General features: G+C 48.5%; 2 protein-coding genes across 2 annotated transcripts; both read left to right on the top strand.

The window, feature by feature from the left end:
* The first annotated feature begins 6,098 nt into the window (after positions 1-6,098).
* Smim34 (small integral membrane protein 34) lies at positions 6,099-11,601 on the top strand. The gene is made up of 2 exons (XM_029470711.2): positions 6,099-6,200; positions 9,122-11,601. The coding sequence occupies exons 1-2, from the start codon at positions 6,194-6,196 to the stop codon at positions 9,520-9,522; spliced, it is 408 nt and encodes a 135-aa protein (XP_029326571.1). The 5' UTR covers positions 6,099-6,193; the 3' UTR covers positions 9,523-11,601.
* Positions 11,602-16,997: 5,396 nt separating this feature from the next.
* On the top strand, positions 16,998-18,054 carry CUNH21orf140 (chromosome unknown C21orf140 homolog). The gene has a single exon (XM_021184983.3). The coding sequence runs from the start codon at positions 17,020-17,022 to the stop codon at positions 17,773-17,775; it is 756 nt and encodes a 251-aa protein (XP_021040642.1). The 5' UTR covers positions 16,998-17,019; the 3' UTR covers positions 17,776-18,054.
* The last annotated feature ends 2,821 nt before the right edge of the window (positions 18,055-20,875 follow it).

The raw sequence follows: 20,875 nt of genomic DNA, 5'->3' as shown, positions 1-20,875 counted from the left end.
CTCCCTCCTTCATTTCTGAAGCCGAATAGTGTTCTATCCTCAGAAGGCACCATGGTCTATGTATTCACTTCCTGCCAGCAGAAGTATCTTGGCAGCTGCCAGTTTGTGCTAAGGTGACTTAAAGCTATGTGAACACCGGACTTCGTGCAAGCAGAGGTTTCAGTTCCTCCTGGTGAGTTCTAAGGGCTGCTTTGCCGGGTCACAGAGAACGACATGCTTGGCCTTATAAGAACCACGGCCGTCTTTCTATATGACTGCATGATCACGTATCCACAGAAGTGCCAAGTGAGAGCTCCTGTCGCCTGCGCTGCCCGAGGACTCGCTGCTGCCAGCCTTCTGTATTCTGGCCGCTCTGGTACTATGTACCCTGCCACGTGTATTCAGTGAAGTTTTACTGGGATACCGGCACGCTCATTTGCATATAATCCAAGTCCAATCCTTGGCAAGCACGAGGAGCTGAGTTTGGATGCTAAGCAGTCATGTGGCACCCAGCGTCCACATCTCCCTCGGGGCAGGGTAGCGGGGCCCAATGCACACTGAGCTGGACTGGAGAGAGGAAAGCTTACCCAGGCGTGGGTGGGAGTGATGCAGTATGGAAAAGAAAACACCCGGGACAGAGAACTGGTTTGTTTATTAGGGGGACCAGGTGGAAAAAGGGGTACTTGTGTCACTGGGGAGGTCTGTGCACCACTGGCCAGGGTAGGGTGTTGGTCAATACTTCATTTGCACACTAGGGGGCTGTAGGGTGTGTGTATTGAGGGAACCTTATAAGGTCAGACAAGGACAGAAACCTGATAACGGTCAGGGCGATAAGCCCTTTTGAGCGTTGATGGTCCGGAAGCCGGCTTTAGTTCACCAGGTTGGGCAGGAGGAGGTTGCCAGCTCCTGCGGTCCTCATGTTTGAAGTATCCAGGGTGGAAGCTCCCTTGGTCCTTCTTCCTTAACTTATGGTCCCACACTCATGTCAAAGCCAGGTGCCTCCACATACCTATAACCACCCTGAGGAGCAGAGAGGCTGGTAGATCCTTGGGACTTGCCAGCCAGAATGCCTACCTAAAGCAGTGAGTGCCAGACCACCCTGGAGTGAGAATCTAGGTTCCTTAAAAAACCCAGCTATGTTACATGAATATGTTTTTGTTTTAATCCCAGGTATAGGATAAGAGGTTGCTTCACAGCAGGTGACTATGACTGTCTCCTGCTCTAGGAGGAGCATGACTTTTGGCAGATACAGATAGTCTAATTCTGGGGACTCTTGAGGGGGTATAAATGCAAGCGCCCCAAGCAGGGCTATGGCAGCTGCTGCTCTCCCTCCTGCAGTGGCAGAGGCAGAGGCAGAGGCAGAGGCAGAGGCAGAGGCAGAGGCAGAGGCAGAGGCAGAGGCAGAGGCAGAGGCAGAGGCAGAGGCAGAGGCAGAGGCAGAGGCAGAGGCAGAGGCAGAGGCAGAGGCAGAGGCAGAGGCAGAGGCAGAGGCAGAGGCAGAGGCAGAGGCAGAGGCAGAGGCAGAGGCAGAGGCAGAGGCAGAGGCAGAGGCAGAGAGGCAGAGGCAGAGGCAGAGGCAGAGGCAGAGGCAGAGGCAGAGGCAGAGGCAGAGGCAGAGGCAGAGGCAGAGGCAGAGGCAGAGGCAGAAGCAGAGGCAGAAGCAGCTGAGGCAGCGGTGGGTTCCTGCTGCTACATTTGTAATTGTTGGATATCCTGACTTGCCCCAAAGAACCTGGTAAGCATGACCAGCAGGAAGTAGTCTAAAGAGGCCTCCATCCCCTTTCCCCTCTAAACTTCTTTCTTTCCTTCCTAATGTTGGGGGCTGGAGGGATTGGGTGGAATAAGGGTTACAAGGGTGGTAGATACAGAACACAATAAAGTATGCTAAAAAATACATTGACACCAACCAATGAGAAACCTGAGAAAAATAAGGTGGGCACTGATCCAAGAAGACAGAATGTACACACACGCACATCACATCCATATATCACATATCACACACAACACATCACACACCACACACAACACATCATATATCATATATCACAAATCACACATCACATATCACACACCACACATCACACATCATATTATCACACACTCACACACCCACATCCACACATACCACATATTACACACTACACATCACATACCACACACCATACATCCACACACTACACATCACACATTACACACTACACATAACATCCACACATCACACCACACATCACACATCTACACACCACACATCACATATCCACATATTACACACCACACATCGCATATCATACACCCACACATTACACATCACCCATCCACACACCACATATCACTTATCCACATATCACACACCACACACCACACATCCACATACAAATACCACACCCTACACAAAAAACAGCCCCCCTCAAAGATTCTATGGGACACAATTCCAAAAAATACGTACGATCTTGTTCCTTATAGAAAACACATGTACTGACCTGTCATTTAGAGCCATCTGGATTTTTTTTTAACTACATAGCCATGTAGGACTGGCCTCATGGTAGCCATGTGATGCACATTCTTGTGTACGCAACAGGAAAGCCACCGTGGGAACTCTGTCCAACTGAGGGAGGACCAGGCTGAACATACCCCACAGTCCTTTGCAGAAAATGTATCACTTAAGCATAAACTATCAGAATCTGGCTGGTGTTTATGTGTGTGCACTTATGTGGGTACACAGGCATGGGATTTTTCAGTCTTTAAACTATTTTTATTGCAAAAAAATTTTGTAAAGAAATTATTATTGCATGTCTATTTGTAAAATCCACATATATAATCGTTATTTTGAGAGTGGAATGTGGTGGTTACACACCTTTAATCCCAGAACTGGGGAGCAGAGGCAGGTGGATATCTTTGAGTTTGAAGCCAGCCTGGTCTACAGAGTGAGTTCCAGGACAGCCAGGGCTACACAGAGAAACCCTGTCTTGAAAAAATGAAAACAAAACAGAACAAAAATCCAATAATTGTTATTTTGATAGAAAACACACCTCAGATCCTGCATGGCTGCCTCAACAGATCATCAATTGAAACTGTGAGCTGGACATGGAGAATCCATTGCCCTTGTGTCAACGGTCTGATTGTTATAGCGCATTCTCACCACACGGGGCAGCATTCATGGCTATGACCTAGCTCAGGGGTGCAAGAATTCCAATCTAGGCAAGCTGCGTGCATGGCTTACTTTGCTGCCTCTTAATTCTCTTTCTGGGGATAGAATGTTGCTTACACAGGACATTCCGACAAGAAAATGCAAATCAGGCACACAGACAGAAGGTTAGGGGGATCAGATTAATGCCTAAAATCAAGAATTTGCCGCATTCGCAGAAAAGCCGAATCCCTGCGAGTGCTAACATGCTAGTTACAAACTCTTCATCTTAAAAAACAGACTCTCCTTTTCACTGGCTAATAAACAGAGGGTAAAAACAAACAAGCCATTTGAAAGCTTGTGGTCTGCAGGTAGCACTGATAGGAGGTCTCTCTTCTTCAAGGATACTTTTGCACATACAAGAACATCCAGTGTTTGTATGCAAGCAGTGGTCTAGCCCACACCAACCTGCATCATGCTTATTTTTTCCTCTTCCTAAGCAATATACTGAAGATTGTTCCTCAGTGCCCAGCATCCTCCCTGTTCTCTTAATACCTGCAAAGGAGCTGGTTGTGTGGGGTATACTCGCCTCTCAGCCTGGTTCTCTCTTGATGGACATTTAAGTGGTCTCCAGTCTTTGGCTGTTGTTACTAACAATGGGACAGTAGCCACATTTGCACCAAGGTCTCTTAAACACGTCCAGACCCAATATCCTAAATTTCCAGGAGATGTGTGACGGGCTGGAAGGTGTGTGTGCTGTAAACTGTGATATACCCACCATCCTTGATGATGGTAATGATAACAGGCGGCTTCCATGAGCTGCTGTGCTGTGTGGACAAGGTTCTGAATGCTGCACCTTTCTCAGCTACAAGCAGTGAAATACCTGTACGTTTTCATCAGCATTTATGTTGCTATTATCTGTAGAAAGGGCATCGTGGAGGTTGAAGGCTTAGCTCAGTGTGAGAGCATCTGCTTAGCATGTGCAAGGTCTCCCCAACACATAGGGAGGGAGTAGGGAGGGAGGGAGGGAGGAGGGAGGAGAGAGAGAAAGACTTTTATCTTTACTTTCCTGTGACTAGTGTTCATATCCTTAAATCTTCTTTCTGCTAAGATGTGCTCAGTGTTGAAAGCCTTCTGAATATTTAAAAACTGGGCAACTTAATCTCGGCCATTTCCCCCCTCATGTTCTTATCATTTATCATTCTTCACTCTGGATAATATTTTCCATGAAGGAACTTTTAGTTCTTGTGGAATTGATCCCTCTTTCTCTTTCTCTCCCTCTCTCTCTGTCTTTGTGTGTGTGAATCTCTCGTGTGTGTATGCGACTCTCTTTCTGTGTGTATCTTTGTCTCTTTCTGATGTGTGTGGGTGTGGTGTGGGGTGTGTGTGTGCATATGTGTGTGTGCGTGTGGTGTGTGTGTGGTGTGCATGTGTGTGTGCATGTGGTGTGTGCGTGTGGTGTGTGCGTGGTGTGTGTGTGTGTGTGTGGATGTGTGTGTGTGGATGTGTGTGTGTGGATGTGTGTGTGTGGTATGTGTGTGTGTGTATGTGTGTGTGTGGTGTGTGTGGTGTTGTGTGTGGTGTGTGTGTGGTGTGTGTTTGTGTGTGTGTGGTATGTGTGTGTGCATGTGTGTGTGGTGTGTGTTCGAGTGTATGTGTGTGTATGTGTGTCTGTGTGTGCATGCGTGTGTATGTGTGTGCATGTGCGTGTGTGTGTTCCTCCCTCTCTCTGGATCACCTTCCTTAACTTTCGTACCATGTTTGAAAAGGTCACTAGATCTGCAATAATATAAAGGAACACACACACACACACATACGCACCCACACGCACACTCACACCTGTATACATGCGCACAGGACACACAATGCCGCGCACACACACACACACGCACGAACACTCACAGGAGATTTTTGTGTTTGTTCTTGCTCCCCTGTAGCTGTTACCTCTAAGCCTTGTTGGATCCACCGACTCTCTTTCCATGGGGAACCAGCCTTGCCTAGCGAGATTTTCCTTTTGCAGACATCGCCCCTGTGCCCCATCCACGGCTGGGAATTCTTTTCTCCACCAGTGTAAGATCTGCTCTTCCCTTTGTAATATCTCCCAGATACCTTTAGCCTGTTTCAAAACTATCTGGTTCCATCGGTCTGTCTGCCTGTTTTGATGCCAGAGTGAAGCTCTTTCAGTTGTGGGGTCCTACAATCTGTAAACCACTCGTGATTCTGTTTCATTGATTTTCTTATTGGAGTTTCCTTAGCTTTGTGTGTGCTCAGCTTTTCCATGTAACTCTTGTATCCTTCAGTCATTACGTTTGTATTTGTTCCTTCTTTATTTCTTACTAGGGAAGTTCATCGTCTGGGCATTTGATGCCCCACCCCCACCCCCACCCTGGGAAATCAGCTCTCAGACGGATTACTAAGCTTTTCTGGGTTCTAAAATCTTTTGCTACTTACATTCACTCTCTCAGTTTTGCTTCTCCTGAGAACCCTGGCCAGTGCACCCACCAGGTCCTCCCAGGAGACTCTCCACATTGGCCTGGCCCTTCCTGCTGTGCGTCTTGATCCAGGAGATGATCAGTGAGGAAGCTGGTGACTCTTGGCCATTGAGTTCCCTGTTCCTTGGCCACACCCGCACCAGGTGCAGAACAGGAGCCATCCAGTCTTAGAGCTGGCCAGCCAGTTTGAAAGACAGCACCCTGGCACCACAGGCTTCCAGGTGCCCCAAGGAGAGCTAGAGACTTCCTAAGTCTGCTTTTTTGTTTTTCCCCCCTCAAAGAAGAAACTCCTTTGATTTGGACCTTTATAACAGGCCATAGCCGAGCAGTGCTGTCTCTTCAGGTCAGCTGAAGAGAGAGAGAGGTTCCTCCACCCTCCTTGCAGCTCTAAGTTCTGCACTGTTTGGGGTTTCAGGTTAGAAGCTGGTGCTGTCTGGGCACACTGGGGCTGTCACCTGCAGGAAGGAGACCTGTCACCTTCCCCTCTCCTCTCCTCTCCTCTTTCCCCTCTCCCCTCTCCTCTCCCCTCTTCTCTCTCCCTTCTCCTCTCCAGCAGCATCTTGAATTTGCCTCCGGAGAGTCAAGGTCAAGCCCCACCATGGAATGTGAGTAGTGAGACAGGCGGCTCTGGCTCACCTTGTTTATTCCAGGTCATTAAGTAAGAGGCATCGGAGGGCACACCTCTGCCACAGGATGCGTTTATCCTTTAAAATACAATGGTGCCTACTCTCGCCTCTACATCGACAAAGCGCACAGTTTTGTCATCAGCCATACAGTTAGCTTCTTTCGTGTTGGGATCGGGCTGGTTTTAAAGCAATTGAATGTATGGAGTCCTTAGTTGGGTGTATATTATTCGGTGCTTGAATATTTAACAGCATTCTAGCAATTTCTAGAAAGCTCTGTAAGTTTCTGCATCTATTATAAGTTTAAATAAGTTCTCTGGCACTAATCCTTATGGGGTTGATTTGCTATTTAAAAAATAATAGTAATTGTGAGAGTTCCTCTTCGTGTTCCTCCAGTGTCTCAATCCATTCCACTGGCGGTGGTGTAGGGGTTGAAATGCTTCTGCGAGCTTAAGCCACGTGACTCTAATCTCACGGGCCCTGAGCTTTGACACTCATGACTTGGAGATTCACATGTAAGTCATCCTTTATCCAAAGTGAGTAAGGTTAGTCACTCACGCTGCCAAGGAACGAGACTCCGATGCCTCGCTTTAGAAAAAGTGAGAGAGCCATTGGCGACTGTTCAGTGAGCTGCTGGCAAGCCCGAGTGCTGGACCCTCAGGCTAAGGTGAAATCAACAACGTCACCGGGACATGCCTTCCCTGGCTCCCTCAGTACGGAACAGTTTTGAGTTAAACAGCAGCTGAGATCTTAATCTCCTCGCCAGACAAGGGCACAGTGTCTTTACCCAGGGCCAGCAGAAAGGAGATCAGAAAAGACAACTTGTATTCTTCCCTTTTTAAAATTGATTAAAAAAAAAAAAAAGCACGTGTTGTCTAACACCAAGCGTACAAATGGGCATGCTGCGGAGAGTCCAGCCCCTGCCCAGGTCCCTTCTCTAGGGGTGACAAGCAGTGCCCATTTCCTGTGGACTCTCCCACTTACATCATATGGCTGTGCTTGGATGAATGGTCATCAGTGCTGCTGGGAGCAGTGGGAGCTAGCAGAAGGACATTAGGTCTTTGGAGGAGTGACCTTAGAGGGGACTCTGGGCGTCCAGCGGCCACTTCTATCTCTTGGCCACCATGGAGAGCAGCTTCCTCCAGTACACACTCTATCCATGGTTTGTTGCTCTGCCACAGACGCAGAAGCAGTGGGACCAAGCGACCATGGGGTGAGACCTCTGGATCTCTGAGACCAAATGGCCTTTGCTCTTTATAGATTCATTTACCTCGGGTACTTGCTATAGGAAAGGGAAGCTGGTTAAATATATATACTCATAAACTACAGGCGAATCCAAAGCACCCACAGGCACCCACTTTATGGTTTTAGCTTAGGTCATTTATGTAAAAGAGCATACAATTTGAAAATGCCCTGTGCATGTTCTCCTGTGTGTTTTGATTATCTTTACATTATTTCTGCTGAAACCTATTGTAAATGCTGCGTATATGGTTGTCACATTGTCCTGTGTCTTAGTCAGGGTTTCTATTCCTGCACAAACATCATGACCAAGAAGCAAGTTGGGGAGGAAAGGGTTTATTCAGCTTACACTTCCACATTGCTGTTCATCACCAAAGGAAGTCAGGACTGGGACTCAAGCAGGTCAGGAAGCAGGAGCTGATGCAGAGGCCATGGAGGGATGTTCTTTACTGGCTTGCTTCCCCTGGCTTGCTCAGCCTGCTCTATTATAGAACCAAGACTACCAGCCCAGAGATGGTCCCACCCACAAGGGGCCTTTCCCCCTTGATCACTAATTGAGAAAATGCCCCACAACTGGATCCCATGGAGGCATTTCCTCAACTGAAGCTCCTTTCTCTGTGATAACTCTAGCTGTGTCAAGTTGACACAAAACTAGTCAGTACATCCTGCTTAGGGAATAAAGGCAGGAGAAGGGTCCCTGGTGGTCAGGGCAGGCTTGTGCTTCCTTTTGCAAACACTTCCTTTCTATGGCTGGCTAAAGCTCTGGGATGTGGGACCCACAGATCCAGGGGCCTGATTTTATACTGCAGCCCTGTCTGGAGAGCCCGTAGGACAGGTTGCTCAGGACAAGTGTCAGGATCCAAGCGGTAAGGTCACCATGAAGGTCAGGAGAGCCTGCTAAGGAGCCCTTCACATTGGTAGAACAGATTTACCCTCGACCCGCGAATGATAACAGGATCTCATTACCCCACACATGGGGAATTCTCGAACTCTGTATATTGACAAACCAGTAGATGGGAAAATGTCGACTTGGTTTGGACTCACACCGCCTCATGCTGACATTCTCCATTACAGTGAAGCCCTTTCCCTCTGATCCCATTGCATATTTTTCCTCTGAGATTTTAGACTTTTTTGTGTCTTTCTTGTAGGCCAGAACGCTGGTAAGAAATCATTTGTAGTTTGATTAAAAAAAAAAAAAAAGCTTTTAACTACGTGTTGATGCTTGCATCTTTGTGCACAAGTATGAAGGTGTCGTGAAGACCAGAAGAGGCCATAGGTCCCAGGAGCTGGAGTTACGGGTGGTTGTGAGCCACTGACACGGGTGCTGGGAACTGAATTCACACCCTCTGCAAGAATTAAAAAGCATTCTTATCTGCTGAGCTATCTCTCTGGTCTCCTGCACTTTGGTTTTCTGGCATGCAAACACATTCAAACAATTTTAAATATGGCTATATTTGATGATGTTATATTAACTATTCAAAAACTTAGTGTTTTAAACTGTTACATTTTGAAAAGGAGGTGGTGTGTGTGTTGGTGGGTTCTTGCCTGTCGGACACACAAAGCTTCCGTAAGCTGTCCCGGGCACTCACCTCTTGATGGTTTGGTTATGTGTCTACCTTCTTAACCTAGGCACTTTGTCTCACCTGGGCCTTTCTGTTTCATAGCAATCAAGTGGATACCCCAAGAAGCCTTCAACCAGACCCAGTCCAGCTCCCTCCTGCATGACCCCGTGGAGGGGAAGAACAGCACTGGCTCTGCCAGGACCCTGAGGCTGCTGGATGCAACCAGCGCCGCCTGGTACATCCTCACCATCATCGGCATCTACGGGCTGATCTTCCTCTTCCGGCTGGCCAGCAACATTCTCGGGAAAACTGAGAGGTCCTTGGAGGATGTTTACTACTCAAACTTAACTACTGAGCTCAAAAGGAAAGAGTTTCGGAACAAGATGGCCCATTGTCCGTCACTGATCATCAGCAACGCCGCCGCCCTTCAGCCTCAGCAGCTCAGCCTGGAGCCAACATGTGAAGACGGCAGGCTCCACGTGGGAGCCCAGGTGGTCCCCTGAAGGTCAAGGCCTCCAGACCAGTACTGGGAGGCAGTTTGGGGCCTGCCTGTGATCTTGAGAAAAGAACCCAGTCCTGGAATAGGGCAGGGTAAGCATCTCTGGTCATGGACACTTCGGGCTATCAGAGTGTGGACAAACCACAAGCAGCTTGTCTTCAGGTGACAACGGGGTGTCAGCAGTCACCAGCTGCTGTCTTCAGGTGATGGAGTCTCAACAGGTGAAGGAGTAGTGACAGTCACCAGATGCTGTTGCCAGGTGTTTCTGGTGTGATCAGAGGAGACAGTTGAATCCACAGGTTGGAGGGACCAGGGTTCTCAGATGGATTCAGGATACTCCTGACCTGGGGCAAAAGGATGGCTTCTTGTCATGGGATGAAGGCTGATCTTGGGGTGGGATGCTCAGGAATAGCATCGACTTCTAGGGATTGCATACACATTTGAGAGCCAGTCACCTGGAATATGTGGGAGCTGATATGGTCTGTCCCCAGAAGTGACTTTGTCCATTGAATTTAGGACGAAAGTTGTTCATAGTAGAAGCTAAGAATTCTTCATTGTTTTTCTAGAAGAGTCTGATTCTCTGAAAAAAGCATTCATTTTTTGATTCAGGTGTTCCAGACTCTGGGCCGGGCATGTTCAGCCCTGTTTGGATGTCTGGGAATTTATTGCTGCACTTCTCTGAGCATAGATGGGTTTCTAGGTCACACGGGAAGAGTGCTGCCAGCCAGTCATGCCATGTGGACGTGCTCCAGTGAGAGCGTGTATGTGAGTGCACTTTGAAATGGAAAGCACACCTGGAAGTGGCGGTGTGTCGCAGTGGTGATGGTGTGGAGACTGTGGGCACAGCTAAGGCTTCTAGTGAGGCGGCGTCGAGGGCAGCAATGGTGCTGATGGAGTTAGGACCTCGTGATTATCAGAATGTGGCAAGTCACCCCTTTGCTTTTTAAATTGAGTTTTAGTTAGACTTCAGACTTAACTACTGTATTTCCATACATTGTTATACTACGTTTTTGTGAATGCTCTCTTGGTCCCTGCTCTTCTCTTGCTGGTCCCTCCCTGAAGTGTCCCCTCTGCCTTCATGTCACACACAGTGTGACCTTTTCTTGTCTCTCTCTCTTTAGACCTTCACATCCTCTCCCATAGCTTTTCTCTACTTTCCTGTGTACACATACAAGCACACACATGCATGCACATGCACACACACATATAATTCAATCTATATCTACACAGCTATGTGTGTCTCTATATGTATACACACACACACACATATATCTGTGGTGTATGTACGTACACACACACACACACACACACACACACACACACGGGATCTCAGAGGAGCAGTGGGGAGGCAGAGGCAGGTAATCCTGGCCAGAAGTTAGGGGTGTGGTATAAGTCTTCTCAGGGACTCAGCATTTAGTACCTACAGAATGAGAAGTCAGAGTGGATTACATGAGACCATAGCCTTTCTTGGTTCTGGGGAGTCCATAGCATATGGACACCCCAGTTAGTCTTCAAACATGGCAGGGGGTGACATCAGTGTGGGCCGCACAGAGAATGTGCTACGGGCTACAAACTCTGTCAGGAAAGTATGCATGAGATGTTCTGTAGCAAATTAAACAGGTGGTGTCTTAGTCGGGGTTTCTATTCCTGCACAAACATCATGACCAAGAAGCAGGTTGGGGGAGGAAAGGGTTTATTCAGCTTACACTTCCATACAGCTGTTCATCACTAAAGGAAGTCAGGACTGAAACTCAAGCAGGGCAGGAAGCAGGAGCTGATGCAGAGGCCATGGGGGGATGTTCTTTACTGGCTTGTTTCCCCTGGCTTGCTTAGCCTGCTCTCTTATAGAACCCAGGACAACTAGCCCCGGGATGGCACCACCTGTGGAGAGACGTGAGCAATCGCCATTACAAGATAGCGCCGGCTTTTGCTGTGCCTAACTGGTAAACAAGCAATGTGCGCAGGTGCAAGAGTGAATTCATGCCAAGTCACTGCCCATTCCGGGGCATAGCAATGAGGCGATTGGCAAGCAACAAATCAGGTGCTGACACGACACTCCAAGGTGTATATAAGCAGCACCATTTTCCGGGGCTCGGGGTCTTCCTCCTAATGAAGCAATAAAGCTTGCTGCAGAAGAATCTGGTTGTCTGAGTGTGTTCTTGCTGGTGAGAAACTAGCTCGGGACAACCACCCACAAGGGGCCTTACCCCCTTGATCACTAACTGAGAAAATGTCTCACAGCTGGATCTTGTAGAGGCATTTCCCCAACTGAAGCTCCTTTCTCTGTGATAACTCCAGCCTGTGTCAAGTTGACACAAAACTAGTCAGTACAACAGGATTGAGAAAACTGATTGATATGACATAGGACAGGTTAGAAAACGAGACACGCCATCCAATGTCTGCATTCACATCATAAGTGGATGCTCCTGAAGATTTAACACAGCGGAAACGGCCAGCAATGTGGGCTGTTGAGCTTGCTGTCCGTGTGCACACAAACCCTAGAGTTCTCTGGAGAATGTTAACTCTGAAACTGTCACTTTCCAGGAGGATGCTGGGCTGTTTGACCCAGGGTATAAAACCCCATCATCACCTGCCTTTCACACGCATGGCCACCAATGTCTGTTTAGGGATGGACATGTCAGAGTCTCTCATCAGTACATAGTCATCAAAGAGATGCCTTCTCTCCAAGGCCAGGCAGGTCCTTGTCCTACCACCTTGACTTAAATGTCACATGGAGTACACTAGAAAGTTAATTAGTAGAACCACACATAAAACAGAGGCCCCAGAGATCCCACGTGCTGCCTCCCACTAGGGCCAGACAAGATTTCTATGTCAAGGGGTGAAGGCTGATCATCCCCCAAGGGGGCAGAACAAAGTCTGACCCCTCAGAGCCTAAGTCTCCAGAAGTCCAGAAAAGAACCCCAAGCTCTATAGGTACATGTAGGACACAGGCCACTGTAGTTAGCTCTGCGTAGCTATGAGCAAAATACCTAGAAAGAATAACGTAAAGGAGAAAAAGACTAATTAGGAATCCCAGTTGCAGAGGGTTCAGCCAGAGTTGCTTGGTTCTAAGCACTTGGACAGACAGTCCTAACGGCAGCAGCTGGGGAGAGCATGTATTCCCCTCCTGGCAGGCAGGATGCAGAAAGACTGGGGGAGGGGGACTGGGAACCAGGCGAAACCTTCAAAGCACACATCTAGGGACCACTTCCTCCAATTAGCCACACTCCTAACTTTATACCATGTGCAAAATGTGCCACCATCCAGGGACCAAAACATATAAAATGTGAGTTTGTGAGGACACTTCTCGAAAAACCACAGCACAGATACGCCTTGGACCCAGCAGCACTGTGACAGGATGCACTGTTTGGTCTAAGCCCAGAGCAGGAGTTGGCAGGGATCCTCTGGAGGACTGAACACATGAACCCAATGCAGGGTTGGTTAGAAAAGGAGCAGGGGCCATGAAATCTGCATTGGCAATCATTGAACCTTTATAGAGGGAGGGATCTTATAGAGTGCTGGTATGTTTACACACGCCATCCTTAACCACCCTCTCACAGCCTCCACAGAGGTTCACAGAAGCTGAGGCCCAGAGAAGCTAAGAGACTTGTATACTGTCACATAGCCATCAAATGTTTTAGGGCCAAGGCTATCAGGTTCTGAAGCGCTGTGATGTCTGTTACCTCTGCCCTGGCTTGCTTTCTGTTGTGATGATAAACCCCCGTGACCAACACGACTTGGGAAGGAGGGGGTCTATTAGGGCTTGCACTGCCAGCTCAGAGCCCACCACTGAGGAAAGCCAGGGTAGGAACTCAAGAGGGGATTGAAGCAGAGATCAGGATGGCACGACTTTCACTCACGGCTTTCTGGTGGCATTATCCTACCCCTAGAGGGTCTGGCTTTCTCATCTGCTAGCCAGGGCAAGAAGGGAGAGAGGCATCCTGAGGACAAAGCCAACTTATAACTCAGCATATAGCCCTGCCCTCTCCACCCCTGAGTGTGTGTGTGTGCCTCTGTCTGTCTGTCTGTCTGTCTGCCTGCCTACCTGTCTGCCTGTCTACTGGATCTCTCCAGTCTCCCCAAATGTGATACTTCCAATGAGAAATGACTGCCGCATATGATCACCATAAAAGCCCAGCTGCTAGTGACAGGGAAACAATGTTTCGAGTTGGTTAGTGCTGGAAACAATGTTTTGAGCACATTAGTACTGGCAGTGGCTCTGGCCTCTTTACCTGCCACCTATCAATCAAGCCCTGTGCCCCGTGTTATTGAAACAAACACCATCATCCCATTTACAAAGCAAACACAGGGAGAGGCCAAGGGCCCCCTCTGTTTTCCTCTTAGTGAGACTCCATGCTTGTTTTTCTAAAGACAGCATTCTTTATAAAGAAATTCTTTATCCAGGCAGTGGTGGTGGCTCAGGACTTTAATCCCAGCACTGGGGGGGTGGGGGCATGGGAGTGGGGGTGGGGAGAAGGGGGTAGAGGAGGCAGGAGGATCTCTGTGAGTTTAAGGGCAGCCAAGCCACTGTGAAACATTTCCTATCTGCCTCTAGCTCTGAGAAGACCCAAACCACCAGGGAGTATGCTTATGCCTCAAGCAAGTTCATGGACTTGGCAACCAGGATGTGTGTGGACGGTATAAACAAACATAGGGAGGCCTAATGACTTCACTCTGGGCAAGTGCTGTCCCTTAAGCTGTGACATCATGATAGAGCCTCATTCTCACTGGCCGGTCAATCCTACCTCTGGCCACTCTTGCTGACCTGCAGTCACCATGTTGTGTATCTCTTTAGCCCAATTCTCTCCTGGACCCTGGGGACTCCATAGACCCATCAGCTTCATGGTCCCAGAGTCTGGGAGAAGAGCAGGGCACAGCTATTTAATGACACTGCAAGTTATTGCTCTGATGATCCTTTGCTGTTTAATTTCTCGGTCTTTAATGCATTCTAGCTATTAGCCCCAGCACAGATTTGCCCCTACTCTCTGGTTTTTCCACACAGAAGAAGCTTTTAAATTCATGCAATCTCATTTGTCAGTTCTTACAATAATTTCCTGAGGTACTGGTCATTTTCAGAAAGTCCTTTCCTGAATCCGAATCTTAAAGTATTCATTTTAAACTTTCAGGTCTTAATTAGGGTCATAAGTTTAAGCATTAGAGTATGCACGCATGCACACACAGACACAGACACAGACAGACACAGACAGACACACAGACACAGATTAACTTTTATACAGGGCAAGAGACAGGGACCACCTTGTCCTTCCACAGGTGGCTATCCAGTCCCACAGCACGTTTTGCTGAAGGGGCTGTCCTTTTGCCGATGTGTTTTGGGCACCTTGTTGAGCATCAGGTGGTTGTGCAGTGTGGGTTTGCTTCTGGGTAAACCCCTCTTCTGTCCCTTAGTCTATCTTGGTTTTGTTTGTTTGTTTTTTGTTTTTCCCAGCTACGCTGTTTCGGTCTGTGAGATTTTGTTACTGACATGGGAAAAAAGAAAACAATTTAGTTTATCAATTTGTGTTGTTTGCATTATTTAGATATTGTTTTGTGCTTGTTATTTGCTTTGCTGTTTATATTGCATTTTGAATATAAATGTGCACATTTGCCAAGACTAAATAACAGCAGAGAGCGGGATGCATCCTGGGAGTTTCCCCCACCCTCTCTTCCTCCAGGTAAGCGTTGTCAGTGTTTGCTGTGTGGAAATATAATCAAATATGCACGCTGTTCAAACACAAACACAGCATGCGGATTCCCCTGCACTTCTAGACGAGTTTCTCAGGTCCATGACCTCTCACAGGAGAACAGGAGGTGCCATCGACACTGGCATCACTGCAAGGCCGCTCTCCTTGCAGCCTCGGCTGGTCAGGTCCCTCCAGGCAGGAGAGGGAACTATGGCCCCACCACCACTCCCAAGCACTCGGGGGACTATGGGACCGTCAACGGCTTCTGAGCTCTCTGGCTACAGAGTTTGTATCTACGTCAAATCTGATCTGAAAACTGTTTTAGACTGCTAAAGAAATGTCTCCAGAGAAGATGGCCACAAGACACAAACTGGAAGCTGCTGTCTGTGGCCTCTGGAGAGGATGTCTGGTAACTGCACACTTCGTGTGAACTTGGCTATGGTGATAGCCTGGGTTTGCCTGAGTCCCAAGAAAGCCCTGGTGGATCAGGGTAAAGGGAGGAGATTCCCATTTATTCGACAGAGAAGTAAAGAACCAGGCAAATCATTTTAGCTGCACTGCCATTCGGAAGATCCACTTAGGCGCATCTGTGAACTACCTTTAGCTTTGATTAAAGGGGAAACAATACAAAGGAAATTAAAGTAATAAAGAGGAGAGGAAGTGAAGCAAACTGCTATTTTCTCCAAGTATCAAACGGAAACGCTACTCAGTATGGTGCGTGTCTGTAATCCCAGAACTTAAATGGCCTAGGCAGGAGGATCATTAAGGCCAAATACTGAGCCACTCAGGGTTGCAGAGCAAGACGTGGTCTCAAAAAATTATAGCAAATCAGATGTTTTTCAGATAATGTACTGAATCATCTCCATTAACGGCAGTCCCTCTGAGGGACAGGCACACAGCCTGCCTCTTTTACTCTCTGCCACATCAGATTTCCCTTCAGCCGCCTGTAAACCATTCAACCAATTCCTTCAACATTCATCCTATTTCCCTTCAACCATTGCTGTAAAGGTAGACAGGCAGGTGGCACAGTTTACACATGTGCACAGGCACCCCCACAACACACACACCCCAGGCCTTCCTAAACACATCATGAATACCCCCCAGCACACTGCACAATGTCTGATTCACAGAAGGTACACAGTAAATACCTTGGAAATAAATAGATGGGTAGAATATCCATCCATCTCCATAGTCCAAATGAAAAGGAACCAGAAACCTGACCACCATAAAAAGATCTGTTCCAGGAGTGACACTGGGTGGCGTTTTCTGTGGTGAAGAGTTCTGAGCACGTGCCTCATGCTGTTCTGCCCCTGACTCGTAGCTATGGTACAGCCGTGAGATGATGTCCGTTTGTGAGGTGAGATGTCCGTTTGTGAGGTGAGATGTCCGTTTGTAAGGTGAGATGTCCGTTTGTGAGGTGAGATGTCCGTTTGTGAGGTGAGATGTCCGTTTGTGAGGTGAGATGTCCGTTTGTGAGGTGAGATGTCCCTTTGTGAGGTGAGATGTCCGTTTGTGAGGTAAGATGTCCGTTTGTGAGGTGAGATGTCCGTTTGTGAGGTGAGATGTCCCTTTGTGAGGTGAGATGTCCGTTTGTGAGGTAAGATGTCCGTTTGTGAGGTGAGATGTCCCTTTGTGAGGTGAGATGTCCCTTTGTGAGGTGAGATGTCCGTTTGTGAGGTAAGATGTCCGTTTGTGAGGTGAGATGTCCGTTTGTGAGGTGAGATGTCCGTTTGTGAGGTGAGATGTCCCTTTGTGAGGTCATCCTTCTCCCCCTCCCAGAACTCCCCAGGTGGGAAAATGTGAGCCACTCGGGGAGCCCCATGGCTCGCTTCACAAACTGTCTTCTGAAAAACATCTTTACCAGAAGTCAGTTTGACAGCACCAAGAGAAGACAGTGCCTTCAGTATCTCAACGCTCTGAGATCGCTGCAACACAACGGATACAAGACCGTGTATTTTGGGGAAACTGAGATCCCAGAAACTCTTGTCACTGGGGAGGACTTTAGTGAGAGCTATTACATTCACACACCATCGTGGTGTATTCTACATGCTGGGGGCAGTCAAGGATGGGTGCCTTGGAAATATCGCATGTTCCTGAGAGATGACCTGTGCATCAAGAAGGAAGACAGCCTGTTCTTGGAGTTCTGTGACGTTGTGAAGAGGGCCTATGGCAAGTGTGCCATCGTGGTCAAAGGGAGAAGGCAGCAAGATGAGATGAAGCCAAAGACAGACAAGGAGGGGGAGGCCCAGGCCTATGTCCCAACAAGCATTAATTTAACAAGCATCGCGTGTTCCCTGGGAGTGGCCAAGTCCTACGGCCATGAACTCATCTCTCTGCCTCCCCACTATAATTATCTGAACCCCTTAGACTCAGCCTGGTCTTCCATCAAATGGTTTATCATAAACAACCGGAAGGAGTTTTGTCTGCAGTCTGTTGACAACGTCTACACTTATCGATACATACTCTTGAGTGACTTAATAAGCAAAGGGATTGAAAGGGTTAACCTGACCAAGTGGAAGGCCATAACCAACAAGGTGCGCAGGTGGGAGAACTATTATCTTGCCAAGTTTTCTTAAGGGCATCTGTTCCACAAAGCCCTGAGCTGTATGGTCTTTGCTGCTAACTGTGGAGTCTGATTCTGACTCGCCATCACCAAAACCACTCTAGGGGTGACCTTGAGGGATCACTGCCTCAACTGGGAGGTTCTTGAGGGCTACCAGCAAAGTCCTGGGGTTGACAGAGGCTCCATTAAAGTTTGTTGATAAGTACAGGGTATCAGCTCTCATCTTGTGATGGCTACCCTGAGGGCCACGTGTATGGGAGGATTGGGAAGACTCTGGCACAGTGGAGGGTACTGGCGGGCAGGATTAAAGGATGTGTGATCAAAATGTAGGTCTAAGAAGAAAAGAGAACAACAACAACAACAACAAAAGAACACTCTGAATTAAATACTAAGCCAATAAACTTCAGGTTAAATAATCCACAAGCATCCGCCTTGCCATGAGCAAGAGACACGTGCATACAGTGGTCCAGCCGGGGCTATCCCTCTGTGAGGTAGTGGTGGTGAGAGGCAGCTGCGAGGTGGTCAAACCGCACCATATGTCCAAGGCAAATGGGTGGGGCCACAAAAAGGAGCCATGGAGACGTCAAAGGTTCAAGGGGTTTTAGGTCAAGTGGGGGATGGGAGGGCGATGGAACCCACATATCCAACCTACAAGAATCCCATCTGGAGAGTCCAAAGGCTGCCACGGCGTTTATCTCAGGCCTCTGAGCTGAGCTACTGCAGTTGGCACAATACCCTGCTCAAGGCCCAGGGGCCCTGCTGTGGGCCGGAAAGATCTGTGCTTGCATGTCTGCTACAGGAAAAGCCCGATGCCTGTGAAACCGACCACAAAGCGCCTTCTTCCTCATGTATGCTCAAGCAATAACTTCACCACAGACGTAGTTACTCTGGGGTGCATAAAATGACAACCTACACAGGAAAATATGGACAGCCACGAGGCAGGAGCAGAAAGGGCACAAGAACTCTACTTGGTCTTCAGTTTTGCTGAACCTGGAAGAAAAAAAAAAGCTCTAAAGACAAGTCTGATAAAAAAACTAGCGTATGAAGATGTCCACCAGCTCCCGATGGATTTGACTGTGGATGGAGTTGCGAAGCCAGGCCGCTGCCAAATGCAGAATGCTCCATATTCCAATCTTGTCCTCCGCCTCTCTGGAATCTTCCTGTGTTATTCAGAAAGAGGCTGTGGGATGAACAGAGCCATCCGGAGCTTTAATACTCTTCAGGAGTAAGCGGTGGGTTCTGCAGTTTTCTCAAGTTGGAGAAAAGGGGATTTAACATGCATCTTATCTAAAGGGTACCACACCCCAAACTGCCTATCACTTGGACCTACAAAGTTCACCTGTTGCAGATCCAACTCTTACACCGTGCTGTGTGAGCTGGTGGCTGCTGTATCAGAGGACTGCATATTTGGTGGCTGGAAGCAGCAATCCACTCTTTGCTATGCTGGCTATTGGGAGAGAGACATCAGTCTCACTGGTGTGAATCAAGCTGTAAGCAGCATGGCCGTACTAACGGGGGCTCTAGGGAAGGCTGCCACAAGTGTCTCCCAGGTTCTGATGGCCCACTTACCCTTGGCTAGTGTCATCTGTTGTCCAAGAAGCAGAACCAGACGAATAGGTTCCACAGGGCTCTGGTCTAGCCAGGAGTGCTGGAAGTGTTAAAGGCCTTAGAAGAAAAGTGAGGTTTGGGAGGCCTGCGCAGGGCAGGTAGCAGAAGTCTCTTCCTGTGAATGGTCAGCTACGGCAGCATCGATAGCGACAGCCACAGTGGCAGCACCAGTGGCAGGTGCCACGGGGTCGGCAGCGTGAACCTGGCCAGCTAGGCAGATCCAAGGTCTAGCGATGAATGTTTCCCAAGCGTGACAGCTCAGTAAAAACAGTCTCAGACGATCCTCGGGGAAATGTCTTGTGTGCTTTATTCCATGTGAGCGGGGACTTTATAAACATTGAGGAGTGGGGTGGGATTTAGGGGTAAGTGTCTCCTGTTGGCTCTGTTTGAGGTGTTGCTGATGCTCTATCTGCATGAAGAGGGACAGGTCCTTTCCTTACCTGACTGCCATGGTCCTCTCAGTGGGGTGTCATGGTTACATGTTTCAGAGCAGGTACAGGAGTGGATGGGGGGAGGCTTGACTCCTGCTGATCTCAGGTTCCTGAGATTCTGGGGTCTGAGCTCACCCAACCCTCCCGGTTCTCCTGCCATTTGCCCTACAGGCCAGCAGCCTCAGCACCTTCCTCTCCTCTGAGTCCACTCTTCCGACTTTGTACTGACAGTCTGTATGCCGTTATCCTTACATCCTACCATTCTTAACCGGACCACATTATGCAGAGACTCTCTTCCTTATAAGAGAAGCCCCGGGCTCAAGGAGTCAGAACCAGAATGGCTCTTCGGTCAACCACTGCTGTGAAGCTGTGAATGACATCTCACTCTGCCCACTGAAGTACAGCATTTCCCTTTGCCAATTTGGGTGGACTTTTCTCTACTTCACACGTGCTCTGAGATCTAAAATCCTTGAGGGCACTTGGTATGATCAGTATTTATGTCTCCTTGGTCTCTTCAGCTGTCACTGCGCAGACCCTGGTGCGACACGCCTGAGTTTGGGGGTGTTGAGTGCAGCTCGCCCTTTGATTGTACAGATGGCTGTCTTGGCACTTCTGTGGCCGTGAGAGGACACCGTGACCGTGACAATAACAAAAACACTTAATTGAGGGCTGGCTCATAGTTGAGAGGTTCAGACCATTGTTGTCATGGCGGGAAGCATGGCAGCATGCAGGCAGACACACACGGTGCAGGAGAGTAGCTGAGAGTTCTACCTCTGGATCCACAGGCAGCAGGAAGAGAGAGTGACACTGGGCCTGGCTTGGGCTTCTAAAACTCAAAGCCCACCCCTAGCAACACACTTCCTCCCGCAAAGCCACACCTACTCCAAGAAGGCCACATCTTCCAATAGCATCACTCCTGTCTTAGTCAGGGTTTCTATTCCTGCACAAACATCATGACCAAGAAGCAAGTTGGGGAGGAAAGGGTTTATTCGGCTTACACTTCCATGCTGCTGTTCATCACCAAAGGAAGTCAGGACTGGAACTCAAACAGGTCAGGGAGCAGGAGCTGATGCA

This window comes from Mus caroli, unplaced genomic scaffold (assembly GCF_978045245.1).
Source record: "Mus caroli unplaced genomic scaffold, Mus_caroli_1 scaffold_17, whole genome shotgun sequence".
Lineage (NCBI taxonomy): Eukaryota > Metazoa > Chordata > Mammalia > Rodentia > Muridae > Mus > Mus caroli.
Note: the sequence above shows the minus strand (reverse complement) of the source record. Positions and strands in the feature narration are given on the sequence as shown.